This window comes from Vollenhovia emeryi, unplaced genomic scaffold, assembly GCF_000949405.1.
Source record: "Vollenhovia emeryi isolate VEMERY1.0 unplaced genomic scaffold, V.emery_V1.0 DF939236.1, whole genome shotgun sequence".
Classification (NCBI taxonomy): domain Eukaryota; kingdom Metazoa; phylum Arthropoda; class Insecta; order Hymenoptera; family Formicidae; genus Vollenhovia; species Vollenhovia emeryi.
This window is the reverse complement of record NW_011967130.1, coordinates 34506-48615: the sequence shown is the minus strand read 5'-3', so window position 1 is coordinate 48615 and position 14110 is coordinate 34506. Positions and strand designations below refer to the sequence as shown.

General features: G+C 38.6%; 1 protein-coding gene across 10 annotated transcripts in view; it reads right to left on the bottom strand.

Moving 5' to 3' along the window:
• The window catches only part of LOC105560215 (peripheral plasma membrane protein CASK), a 208148-nt gene that overhangs the window by 163888 nt on the left and 30150 nt on the right, over window positions 1–14110 (bottom strand). For 9 of the 10 annotated variants that reach the window (XM_012009114.1, XM_012009117.1, XM_012009115.1 and 6 more), the window contains 5 exons: window positions 10677–10852; window positions 10390–10512; window positions 9290–9476; window positions 7633–7754; window positions 4859–5038 (listed from right to left, as the gene is read on the bottom strand). In XM_012009114.1, the coding sequence (XP_011864504.1) occupies window positions 4859–5038; window positions 7633–7754; window positions 9290–9476; window positions 10390–10512; window positions 10677–10852 (788 nt within the window). The remainder of the gene's footprint in view (window positions 1–4858; window positions 5039–7632; window positions 7755–9289; window positions 9477–10389; window positions 10513–10676; window positions 10853–14110) is intronic. The other variant, XM_012009116.1, reaches the window with a different exon arrangement.

Genomic DNA, 14110 nt, shown 5'->3' with positions numbered 1-14110 from the left:
TAGTTTTATCAAATTTTATGTTTAATTTAAATAAATGTAACTACGCGGATATTTTAAAAAGACTCGTAAACTTCACTTTTTTCGCTTTAAATACACAGAGCACAATATTATCCCATATTCTTATGTAGGAACGAGTATCGTGCAATCAGTGCGTAGTACTTTAATAATGTATTTTAGAAATTCATGAAAGTCGTGAAAATCCTAATATGAAGATATTATGGTTACAATAATTCTTTCACACACGTTTAAGTTATAAATGATTAAAATTGGTAAATACTATTTTTACGAATACAGAAAATAATGAATACATTTTTCATTCAAAAGAAAAACTTTTTACATGTTACTGATTATGTATATGCCAGAGCGATATACCATTTATATTTAAAAAATTTAGTTGAAAAAATTCCTGGGTTGTTATATTAAAACTAATTTTGGTGGCGTATTGTCTAATAATATAATAAGTATGATAAACATATTTATGGTAGGTATGTCTATTAGTTTTAATATAATATATTAGGAATTATTTTAGTATGCGGTGAAATACTTATTGAATGTTGTGTTATATGACTCTATTTCATGTTATACATATAAAAGTAATTTATCTGCTATGGCTATAGATATCAAAGATTAGTAAATTCGGAGCGTTATAAAAATGAATACAATTAATAAAAAAAATTAATACAATAATCTTTAGCGAGATTTTATTAAATAAATTGCTATGGATATGCCAATGGCATTGTGAAATATTTCCACCTTTTTATATATACTCATGACGTATGCATTTCGATAAAATCTCTGAATATCATTTTACTGCATCAATTGATACAATATTTAGCTCTGCAAGGGTATAAGAAAGCCAAAGGATAAACCTAATCGAAAAAAATTTGTGAATAAAAACAAAAATAAAAACATACATCTAGATACTAATTTTTAATTTTTCTCTATCGTCTTTTATCGATTAGTTAATTGTTTTTACATGGATATATATACACAGAGAGAAGAGAGAGAATATAAACATTTTGTTCCAATTTTCATCAATCATAAAATACGAATATCACAATAAAACAGATTCAGACAAAAGCATTACATTCCAAAAATATATTTTATCTATCACAAATTTAGTTCACTTCTCTATTTCATTTCTATTATCAATTTATGTAATAAACTCGAAGGTTTCATCAATTACAATAATTTTAATATCATAAAAATTAAAGTATCGTCATTCTCAACCGCATATTTTGGAAACCTTGCTTATATTACTTAGCAAAAAGATATAAAACATTTATAATATTTTGACTAAATTTATTACCAACTTTTTATCAAAAGTACTCTGTCTTGATAAATGGAGATTTATATGTATATATTCCAGAGGTAAAAATTTATATTAGTCCATATTATCTACCTATTTATCATCTATTTCAAGACAATGAATTTATGACATTATCTTTATCTATATGTATTTTTACACTTTTATCTCATTCTTAATTTTGCAATATATAACAATAACCTAATCATAGAAATAAATAATAATGTTACATATTAAGAAATTTATAAAATTTATTAATATTCGAAAGGAGAGTTTGCTTATTGTCACCAGTAATGATTCAAAAAATTGAGACGGGAAACTTCTAGTCAATCCAACTGGCTAGTTACTTTATTAGTTTACTACACAACGTTTCGACCCTATTTGTTTTGGGTCCTTTTCAAGTAGTATTGCTCAATCAACAACAAACGTAATTATGAAATAATGTAAGTTAATAAGTAAAGTTATTATATTCATATTAGGATTTTCAATTTAATTTAATTCCTAGACCATAGTATTATATTTTGAGAAACGCTTTCCGCGTATGGTCAATAAAAGCTTTTTGTCTTCCAATTAAGAAGAATATGTCGTTAAGCATTGTTCAGGTGCATAATTGATTACGCTATTTTATGTGTATGTTACGATACGTATGCATACGTTTACATATACGTTCACTACGAAATGTAAGTTCTAATGTATTTCATCAATCTTTACGTTTTCCCGAAACGTTAAGTGCAACCTTTCCTTGAATGCTTGTCGCGACCGAGTAGATGGATCAAGCGATCTCTGTCTCTTTTTATCGTGCATTTTAATGAACAGCTGTGGATCAGTCCTCTTGCCACAATATTATTTCCCGTTTCAACGAAGCAACAAGTTCTTTCTTGTGGATATCGATTAAATATGTTTTCCCCTTCTCGGTTTACACAACGGGGATTTAAAGATTTTAATTTTGCATCAATTTTAGATTTAATTATACACGATAAAAACCAACTGTTCTTCATTTAATTACATTTTGTGAATGTCACCCTCGTGTACCATCAAAGTTTAATAAATGGCATCTTTACTAAACCAATCCTATGCATATACATAATTCAAAACGTAATACATGTATTAGCGAACGCGTCGCATTATCCTCGATCCGAGATTAATGGAACGAAACAAGTTTAAATTCAACGAATAAAGATTCTTCTAATAAACACCCCTTCGAACGTTTATAGGTAGCGATATCACTTCTCGCGGAAGAAACGAGAGCTACAGCTCCACCATGCCCCATTGCACGTGCGTAATTAAATGCAATCTCGCAGCAGACGCCCTTTTATTTTTGCCCGTGCCACTTGTGTCGCTAATCGAAGTAGGGCGCCACATCGATTTTGGCCGTATCCGGAGCGCGGTGCCAAATATCACGTAAAAGGGCACAGCCGGGTTCTCCATTTCTCGAGACGCCGATCTAAAATAGGACCAGACAGAAACGCGGACGGAGGCGGAGGCTCGCAAATAAGTAATGAGCATCGCGCGCCTCAAGGATAAAGATGGGATTAGTAAGACGCCTAGGAACGGGGATAACTATCAGAATGCGCCGCGGTCCGCTTTAAATCCCGCGTTCTCTCCGATCTATCTCCCCCTCTTTTCGCTCCTTTTCTCTACATTTATCTTACTCCTGCTATAACTCTTTCCTCTCTGCCCTTCCTGCTCCCCGCTCGCAACAGCTACGGGATTTTTAACCGAGAATTTTAACGATCGACCTACATTTCCGCGCCCCATTTACGGTATATCCTACGGTAATGTCAAACACCGCGATAAATATGCTAGCGGAACCAGCGATCACCGATGTAAGGACAAACAGCCATGCAACGGCACGGTTAGACGATTATCGGGATACCCGCATCGGAATAGTTTGCGGGAAGTCGTCCGCACAAATCGCCCGATAACGATCGATCTTTTCCGCGGATTTCACAGGCTATTTCTTCCGCTCGCTTTTATATTTAGAAACCGCTGAACCCATCTCGCTGTCACGTAAAATGCATGCAAGTGCGACACAAATACACATACCTACTCGTGCGCATTCTTATGCGAGACTCTTATCGCACACACGTACAATTTCACTGCATCGTGTAAAAGTTATTTCTGATAACAATTCTGATAATAATAAGATCGTATAAAAAGTATATCCATGGAGCAAACCGAGAAGAGATAACGCTGGTAGGAAAATTGGCGCACTCCTCAGTTTATCGATTCGCCACTAGATGTAGAGTCGTTTTTGTATATTACTCAAAAATTATTGCAAAACGGCATGGGACTTTTCTACTCAGTTTCTTCAGGTGTCATGTCCTCCTAGAACGTTGGCGATCAATTGTACGACTTGAATTTTACCCACAGCCTTTCTGAATAGCGATCTTGTGCTCTGCCCATACCACTGACGAAGGTTCTTAAGCCAAGAGGTTCTTCGACGAGCTGGACCACGCTTGCCCACTATTTTGCCTTGCACTATCAGGTGCAAAACCCGGTATTTGCTATTTCTCATGTGTCCGAAAAACTTAAGCTTGCGTCTTCTCTACTCAGTTTGCCCTGCTTTATATTTCCCGCTACCCTCGGCGGGAAATTCGGCACACCCTGTATATATATATGCACATACATGTACATATAATAAATTGCGAGTTCTAATATAAAGTAATTCATGTGCCTTACAATAATCATCGTGCAGTGGAAAAATTCCGGTAATGCTTGTCAGAATTAATTAACGAATCATTCGGTGCATAAAATATCTCGCAACCACACTGTGTAATATTTCAAACGTATACAGAAAATGAAGATTAATTAAAGTCGAAATTACGATACAAAAGCATTATATCACAGCAGCTCCTAAAATTACTTACGGCCTCGACACTTTTGTCTCGGATTTTCGATTCTAATTAACTCTCAGAATATATTGTCAAGATATTACGTAACGATTACGAGATACGCAATGTAGCTTTTCTCTGTCAATCTATTCGTGTCCCTAAGAAATTCTTAAGGAATCACTTTGTACGATTCAAGCTGCAATTAATCATCGGACATTTCCCATTTTCTTATTAATTGGATTCGTTCGTGCGTACTATTGAAAAATCGTTATCGATACGTAATGTAAACGCGAATCAAGTCGCGCCTGATTAACGTTCACGCTTAGGTAATTACAAACGCGACGTAGCTACCAATCGATTTAGTAATAACCGCTTGACGCAACAATGCAATCTCAAGTTGCTGCAGTTTCCGAGGTTGCGCGAAAAAAAATATTTCAAGCGGAACTTACTCGTTGATAAATTCAAAGGTCAAGAATGGATTTAAAACGTATTCCCATTTCTCTCTCCAAAGGTTTCGGCAAGTTTCTTAATGCCGGAAGGACGTAAAGTGATTGCGCGTGAATAGATATAAAACTGAGAACTAAAGTCTTCTTTTTTTTTGAAATGGTACTTAATAATTTAAGTTACAAAAGGACCAGCTTTTAAAACAACAGCAGCAGGTCGCTTATCCATATCAGCCGCGTTAGTCGTCTCTGATTTCAAGTCGCAGCGTACTCACCCTCATGTGCGGCTGGACCAGCAGTTCGTGGAGCTCTCGGAGATCGGCCCTGTCGATATTTCGCACCGCCAAGTGCTCCGTTTCCCGCAGGATCTCTTCAACCTCGCGCGCACGTTGGACCGCATCCGTCTGCGGTGCTCGATACGGCGCTGGTATGCGGCCTGAGATTCTATCATAAAGCTAAAAATCAAATATGCCAACGTCAATACGAGTCTCCAGATTCCCCTTGTCAAATTGTGAACATATTGTCTCATACTTTCTCTAAAATGTGACCGATTAAAAACTCTACGCGGCCGAAATACTCCATTCTACTTAAATTAACACGCCGAGAGGTATAGCGTTATAATAACTAAAATGAAAAAGCCTTAGGGTTGTCTAACGCACAATAAGTATTCAAACTTTTCTATGATATACATACATTATTTACCTCGCTCTATAGATTATGTTAAGAAATATTCTTATAGAAACGCAACGAATTATCGCTTCAAATCAATAAATATCACATAAATACATTGCAACGAAAAATTGAGTCGATCGAAACGATTGGGAATGAAGCCATTTTATAATAATATAATATATAATTCTTATAAGAACGCAACGAATAATCACTTGAAATTATAAATATCAAACGAAAAATTGAGTCGATCGGAACGGCTGGGGATGAAGACGATTATAATGTTATTAGACGATACGCGGAGGTTGAAAGTAGTTCACGAGCGATCCATGAGATGTCCCGATCATAACAGCGGACGCGCTTGAACTCGCGAGAGCCGGGCGCAACTTTGTTCACATAAAGTTGAAACTCGCCGAGCTCCGATCGCCGAACAGTTCCCCACGTGATCGGAAGCTGGTTCACTCACCAGGAGACCCGCGATTTCGAGCAGGTCGCCGGCCAGCTCGGCGTCGCCGATGAACATCAACTGGCAGAGGTGCATCCTCGCTGCGTTAAACAGCGCGCGTAAGCCTCACCGGAGCAGAGCTACGTGCGGCATGGTCCCCGACACGTGGGCTCGCGCGTGGCCACGTGGAGACACTTCAGGAACCACCGGAGAACGGGTTTACTATATTGGCGCGCGTGCCGCCGCGACAGTGCGATCCTACGATCGTGCGTGGCATGGTTGTTTATCAGGATTCCACCAGGCGGCCATCTTGCCAGCCCGGAGGCAGCGCTTGCGTGCTTTTCCTCCGAGGGAACCGAGGGTGGGCAGCCCGTTCCCGCGGGATATCCCGCAGGGGGTTGCGTTATCCCTCACGGTCGAAGGAGGGGTGGGGGGGAGGCAGAGAGGGCGGACCGAGGGTGGCTCCGCTCTCGGTGGAAAAGCTCAAGCTCTGTAGCGACCGCGATAGCTCGACCGCGCGAAAAGGGATGCCTTCCAAGATGGCTGCCGGTCCCGGGCGGGTTGAAAGATAACTTGAACGTTGCGCAAGCGTCGCGAGAAAAGGGGTCGACGGTCGTTACCCGCGCTTGATAAGAAATTGCTCATTCTGTTTTATCCTATGAAGGCGACCTGTCCCCGTTACTTGCAATCGATTGTAGAAAATTTTACTACCGATAGAAATGAAAAACGGAATTTAAAATGCGAAAGAACTCGATTATATGTAATTACGCTTATTTGTGAACTAGTCGTATGAAGAAAAGAATCCACACGATTCTCCTCACTCAAAGGAACGTCGAATTAATCGAATAAATAATATTAATACAATTATGAAAGTCGCAGCGAGATGTTGTAAACTTTTTGGAGATCTTTTTACTCAAGTCACATTATTTGTATTCTTATTGTTAGTTGTAAAAAAAGAGATAACTCGTTGAATATTTCATAATAAAGATTAAAAATTTGTACAATAAAGACGATTATGTGTTAAACGTTATTGTGTGTTTAAAATAAAAGTAGATCCATTATATATAGTAAACTTTTGTCGAACTTGCATTGAATTGAGAACAAAAACTTTGCGTTCTCCTCGAAGATCTTAAACGGACTACTTATCTCAATTTTCAGTTTAATATTACGGAATCGTAAAGAAAATTGTTAAAAATTTTTCAAGGTAATTCATGATATTTACATAAATAAATTTCTTTATCCGCCCAACCAGCATTGCATCAAGAATCTAGCTTCTTACCAAATAAGACCCGATCGTAATCGCAGAAATTCGTACGACAGAACAATAAAATATAATAATAATTGAGATGAAGCGATTGTCGCGCAGTCAAAAGATAATCGCACTGTCCAATTAAAGTCAACGTAAAAAATGTTAAGTCGTTAAGGCCCGGTTTTTCATTTTCTGATTAAAAGTTAACCAGAGGTTAGTCGATTCTCTGTCCCTTCTTACAATGAGATAATAAAATAGAAGGATGGAGAGTCGGCTAAACTCTGGTTAACAGTTGACCAGAAAATGAAAAATCGGACCTAAGGGACATATTGCCCAGTGAACACCAAGTAACTGTTACATAAGTATTATCAATATTATAATTTCCTGCTCAACAATATAAATATAACATACCTATTATATTACATTTACATTGTAAAGTAGTAAATTGTAATATTATTGTTATGTAACTTGGTGTTTACTGGGTAGCAACATTCTCACAGTGAATACGCGATAACCCGCAGATTTGCAATTAAATTAACATTACTGTTTGAGAAGCGAAAAGTTTGAATACTGAAATTTAGATTTTTCCAACACTGCAATTCTTTGTCTTGTTCCTTGCACTCACTTAACCAGTTCAGTACGTTCTTGTTATTTTTCATGCAGATACGAATTATCTTAAGAAATACCTCTAAAATGGCACGAAGCCGATGGTCGTCGACGGTGTTGAGAACTTCCGCCCGCAATAGTCTATCACTTTCCTCGAGGATCTCAATGTCATCCAAGCAATCGACAATTTCGGCCACGGCGCCTATAACACGAGAACGTGTGAAACATTGATTTCACGAAGCGCGGTTAATCCGCCTGATAACTCACATTCCAATTGCAATCTTTTACACAGCGATAAACAATGTTGATAAGAGTGTAACGCTCTCGGTTAAGCCGGATATGGATCAAGCGAGCAAGCGCGAACGTACGTAAACAATTATCGCTGGCAGAGCCGTTTGCGCTCATTAAAGCAAATTATTCATTCGTGCTTATTCGCGCTCATTTGCTTGGTCTGTATCCATTAACGCAATGTTCACGGAAATAACGGAATTTCCAAATTACGCGATAACATCGATCTCTCGCTGTTGAAATAGCAAAGCTCGGAGCACGTTAACGAAACACCGGCCCGTATCACGTTATCATTGAGATCTTTGGTGGTTAATGAAACTGTCGCGAATAATCAGAGGCGCGCGAAGGGCTCCTGAGTGTTTCGTGAAGAAGCGACGTTAATAAAATCTCAATTAGAGAACATCTATGTCGTTCGCACAACGTTTTCTTCTTCAATTCTTAACATTGTCCCGGTAAAAAATTTTTCACGCACGAGTATGCATAAATCTATAGCATTATATAAAATTACACATCAGATATGTCCATACATATTTTTACATTGTATATTTCTATGTAATTCTATACAATTTTACACAGTTCTTTGTAATTTTATAAATTTATACGAAACTTTTATATGAAAAAATTGTTAAGAGAAAAATGGCTTATTTATAATTATATATAAACTTGTACAATTGTACACAATTGTATATAATTATAAATAAGCAGTTTTTTACATTAAAAATTGTTCATATCAAAGCATGTATAAATCTATAAAAATATACAGTACTGTGTAGAATTGTATAAAATTATATAGAAATGTACAATGTAAAAGTACTTATGGACCTATTTTATATATTTTTTATATAATTCTATACATTTACTCAGGAGAAATTTTTTACCGGGGTACATCTCTGAGGCCCGGTTTTCCCAAACTTTTAACGGACGATTTCAACACACTAGGCTAAATCCTGAGCTAATTAAATTCGAAGTTCGACGTTAAATTCTGAGTTTGTAGCCGCGTTAAATTTGTGACTTCAGCATAATCCTGACGAGGACGTACTTTAACCTCCCATGTTTAAAATAATAGACAGAATATCATCGGATTACATTAGATTACATGCAATTTCAATGTAAATTAGTAAGACTTATTTATTTACATTAAAATTGCATGTAATCTAATGTAATCCAATCACATTCTATCTAATATTTTTAACGGGGCTAGTTTCTTGTCCTAAGGGAACAGTTGGAAAGAGACAAAGGATGAGTTAAACTAAGGTTTAAGTTAGGCGACGTTGGAAGAACCAGGCCTGAGAGTTAGATAATTGAATCGCGACAGAAAATGCTGCCAAACCAAATCTACATCCGTCTTCCTCATGGACCAAACGTGCGTCAGGGGAGAAAGCACCTTTATCCGCGTTGCGTCTTGTAGCGTTTGTACGCGTCAGAGATAAAATTCCGAGATCGATGTACCTGTAGTTATCTCGTCATCGCCGACGTCAGAGAAATTGTCGCCATTAGCCTCTGAATACGGAGCGTGCCACTTTGACGAGGAGACCGCTGCCTTGACGGCTTCCTTCAGTTTTCGCCTCGCGTTAAATTTCTTAAGCTCTTCTATAGTGTCACCTAAGTGTGTACGGGCCGCACCCTTATCACGATCCTGCAAGTTAAGATCCGTTCATTCGCGATAAAACAAGTGCTGCGGAGTAAAAGAATGACCATGCTGACTCATCTACAACGAGAGAGACATAGGGAAATGAACCAACGCAACTAATTAAGCGCGCGGGTCGACTGCTTGTAAAACAAATAAAAATTCGTTAACAAAAGTCTAGAGATGCGTGTAAACAGCCACGACGTAAACATTGCGGAGAGGAAAGGCTTGGGCTAGCGGCGGCAATTATTTTCCCTACCCTGCAATCGGGGCGTATTACACCGCCATGCAAAGAAGCGAGAGAAAGAGAGAGAGAGAGAGAGATTGTACTTGCTTCCACGAAGTCTACGGGGGGTTCGACGAACGTACGGCCGCATAAAAAAGCTCTAAGCAGCACACAGCCGAGCAGAGCGCGCGCCGAGAGAGGTGTACTTTACTATAGTTATTTTCATTAACCGCCGCGGAGGCTTCGCTCCCGCTATAGCGATCGATAGCCCAGTTGCACGTGTGTTGCATCGGAGAGGTATGGGGGTGACTCCGCGAGAGCGTGCCCACCTTAGGTCACTGGCTAACTGTTGCACCACATAGGTATACCCTCGCACCATGCGGCGCGCGCGTGCGCACGCACATTCATCGGAGATAATAAGGAGGAACGAGGCCACGTGTATTATATATATATAAAATATATAATATATATTAAATATATATATGTATGCACGGCGTAATTATGAAAAAATAAAACCCGATGTACTATCACCGGCGATGAAACGGAAGCCGCTACATCGATTATCCCCATGAGGAGTCGTGCGCGGCGTGACGTAGAATGCTGATCGTCACCGAACGCCCACCGATTATAACACCCCCCCCCCTCCGTCCGCGTGCTCCGCAGATAAGAGTCGGCCGAATCTCGGACCTCACTTACTCTGAGCCACTTGTGATTGAGGACCTCCTGGATGGTGATCCTGTGATTCACGTCGGTCGTGAGCATTCTCTGTATGAGGTCCTTCGCCGGCTCGCTAATGGGATCCCAGAGCACCGTCTCCATCTGCAAATTCAATTAAATCGGAATTATTCGTCGCGCACGGGGAGAGGAGAGTCGAGCGTGGACCCCGAAGAGGGGCGCGCGCGGTTATTAAAATTCCCCGACCGCTTCGGCACCCCCGCCCTCGGATTTAGGGGCGGCGGGAATCGTAAGACGTGGCCTATTACCTGCACCCGCCCTCGACAGATCGCTTCCCGCAGCCTGTCTCGGGAACCGACGAACGGAAGCGTACCAGTTAGCAGGACATGTAGCAGCACTCCGGCCGACCAGACGTCACCGGGCTTCCCATATTGTCGCCGTTGAATCACTTCCGGCGCCATGAAGTGCGGACATCCGACACGACCTGCGCCGACCAAGAGCGTCGTGAGCGAAAGGGGATGAAACGGTGCTGATGCGAGGGCCGCGGAAGCGAGACGCGAGTGATTGCTCGGAAACTTCGCAGTCGATCGTTACGTAAAACGGAAACGCGTTTGCGACAAGTAGACGCGAATTTGTCAGCCGAATCGGCTGCGTTTGATTTTACCTCGATATATATGTATATATGTATAAAACAAGTAATCGGTTCTCCCTCGCGCGCGCGCGCGCACACACACATACGTTCACACACGCATTCTCTCTCATTCTCCCTTTGTCAAATCGACCGCCCGTGACGAGAGAATCCAAACGATGCTTTTGTTTATCGTTATTATCGGAAACGTCGGATCGACTGGACGTATCGATAATTAATGGCAAGGAACGAACGTCAAATGCAAAGGCTACTACATTCCTCGAAAAACAAACCTCGTAAAATGGCCGATTCGCCGATATAGGCGCAAACGTCGTTCACGGACGATACCAACGTGCTAACTTACTTTCAACAATCTATATTTATTAAGAATCGGTAAATGTGTATGACACAGAAAGCGGCACGAGAGGAAATGTAGGTCACTGCACATTGAAAAGTGTACATGGGAAAAGACGAGATGATTAAGGCTGTAAAGCAAAGACGACATAATTGCGTTCGCGAGTATATCGTTAAACATTGGAGAAATTAAAAGATCGTGTAATTGTACATATGCGGGAAACGTAACGTGGCGTATAATTATCGTATCAGTGAGATTAATTGCACAAAACAGCGTGGATTTCTCGAAAAAGTATCCAAAGCGTATATAATCTGCACATATGTCAGATTTCGTTAACATTTTATTTCGTCACACAAATATTTTACTACGTAACACATGTACAATACTGTGTACTTCTGTAGATATGCTGTTGTATCTGCAGAATAGACTCTTAGACTAGCTGTAGACTCTAGAGTAGACTAGCTGTATTTCATCTAGATGCTTTATTTATGTAATAAAAAAGATATAGCGGTAACAAACAATTTTTAATTAATTCACCTTTCTACGCGTCTCATTAAATAATTTCAAATATATTTAATATGAAATCTATAAAAAATGGTGTAGTTCTGATATGCTAGTATATCTGTAAAATAGATTCTTAACCTAGTTGTAGACTCTAGAGCTGACTAGCTGTATTTCATCCAGATGCTTTCTTTATGTAATAAAAAAGAAATAGATTGTGTCAATATTGTATAAATATACGTACTAACGTCTACGTCTGTTTATAGAACCTACTATTACTTAAGGGAATGCTGGAGTGATTCTGCACGTTTTGCACCTTTTGCTTCTAGAACTGTCAATTCACGAAAACATTTGTGTAATATATGAATTATATCTTAGCTTTTGTGTATATTACACAAATGTTTTCATGAATTGACAGTTCTAGATGCAAAAAGTGCAAAAGGTGCAGAATCACTTCAGCATCCCCTTAAGTAAAAGTATATTCTTTTATCACGTTTTTACTCGTGGTTTGTACAATATTAAACGTGTTAAGTAAAATGTTCGTATTACGTTCTCCATCATTTTACGCTAGCATAATAATTACATTCCTCCGATAATGATAGAACATAATATTTCTATAATACTATTACAAATTTTGAATAATTAATGAAGAGCTTAAACTGATAACAAACAGTAATTTTTAATTAATTCACCTTTCTATGCGTCTCACTAAATAATTTAAAATAAGCATATTTAATATGAAATCTGTAAAAAAAAGTGTTTAATCTTACGTAATAGAGTACTTGAACAAGAAAGTAAGTGGTGCCGGTGCAGAGGGAAACTGATTAGTTATATTTATGCAGTCACTTGTGTATAGTGAACGCAATGAGTTAAAACTAAATTTAATATTTCAGAAATAGAAACGCAAACAGATATGTAAACGTTTCATAGTGCCGTAATCGAGTGCCAAAGTACACATACATACATACATTTGGAAACAAATTTTCATGCGACTTCACATCAAGAGCATGCAGAATTCATCTGGTTTCAAAACGTAAATCTAATGATGAGAGACGTGAGCGGTAAAATTAAAAAGAAACTATCATGTTGTTAAAAAAATGTAACTGTCGATAAAGACGATTTTGAATTCGTATCGTTCATCGCTGCGTTCAGCTTGGCTGCCGCTTGTCGCTGCATGATTTTAATCATTCGCTTTTTGACGAAAGTAATTAGTTACGCGAACGATGCGACAAGTTAATAACATGCATTTTACGCAAGTGTAATTTAGAGATACAGGATGATATACGGCCCGGGAAATTTCCGGCATAATTTCTGCCGGGAATATTTATTTCGCGAAAAACATGTTACGTATGAGCGTACGTGCAAAATAATGTGCAATAATGGACGTTATAAAAACGACTCTAGATTAATTGCCTTTAAAATCTGTCTCTAAAATGTTTCCTGAGAAAATTTCATGTACACTCTCGATGTTTTCCGTTTCCGTCCCCGAATTTTTTATGTATTGGGCCAGTTATTTCTGACCGTTTCTCTCGGTCAGTCCATCTCGCATTTTGTCACGTTTAAGACTTAAAAATGTCAGATTATTATTTTATATCAAACATTTTTTTACCGGATAAAGCTCAAAATTAAGTCGGACTTATGACAAGTGCGCCGTGCAAAATGTCGTCGATCTGATATACTCACTCTGATTTTTTAGATTTGCCTTCAGTTAACAAAAAAGATCATACTTTTGCGCAACGTTATAGATCAAGTGTCACGTTTCATAGATACTTGATATATCGTAGGTATTATACGATAACATTGCACGCTCTAAATTATCAAATTTCATCATAAAAGAAAAAAATACTATTCGTAACGTACTGTCTAAATTTTTTGGAGTGAAATCTCACTCTTTTGGAGTGAAACTCGAAGAAACAATGAAAATACTGCCAGTACGACTGGAGTGTAATTTCACTTTTTGAAAGAGTGCCGTTATTCACTCTTTACTTGGAGTGATTCTTCAACTCGAAAAAGAATGCTTTACTTTAATCGATTATTGCTAGCAGTATAAAATTCATGGGCGGAAGCTTCGCTATTGTTTGTTTACTATAATCATCGCATATAGAGACTGTATTCTAATACTCATAGGCGGTACTGAAAATTTATACTTTATGTGACAGTTTCGCTTATTCTGCTGATTGTCGCGAAAGAACCGTCCCGGCCCGTGACGGGGTTCCTTATATACCGGGCTATCATGATCTTACGACTATGGTGACCAT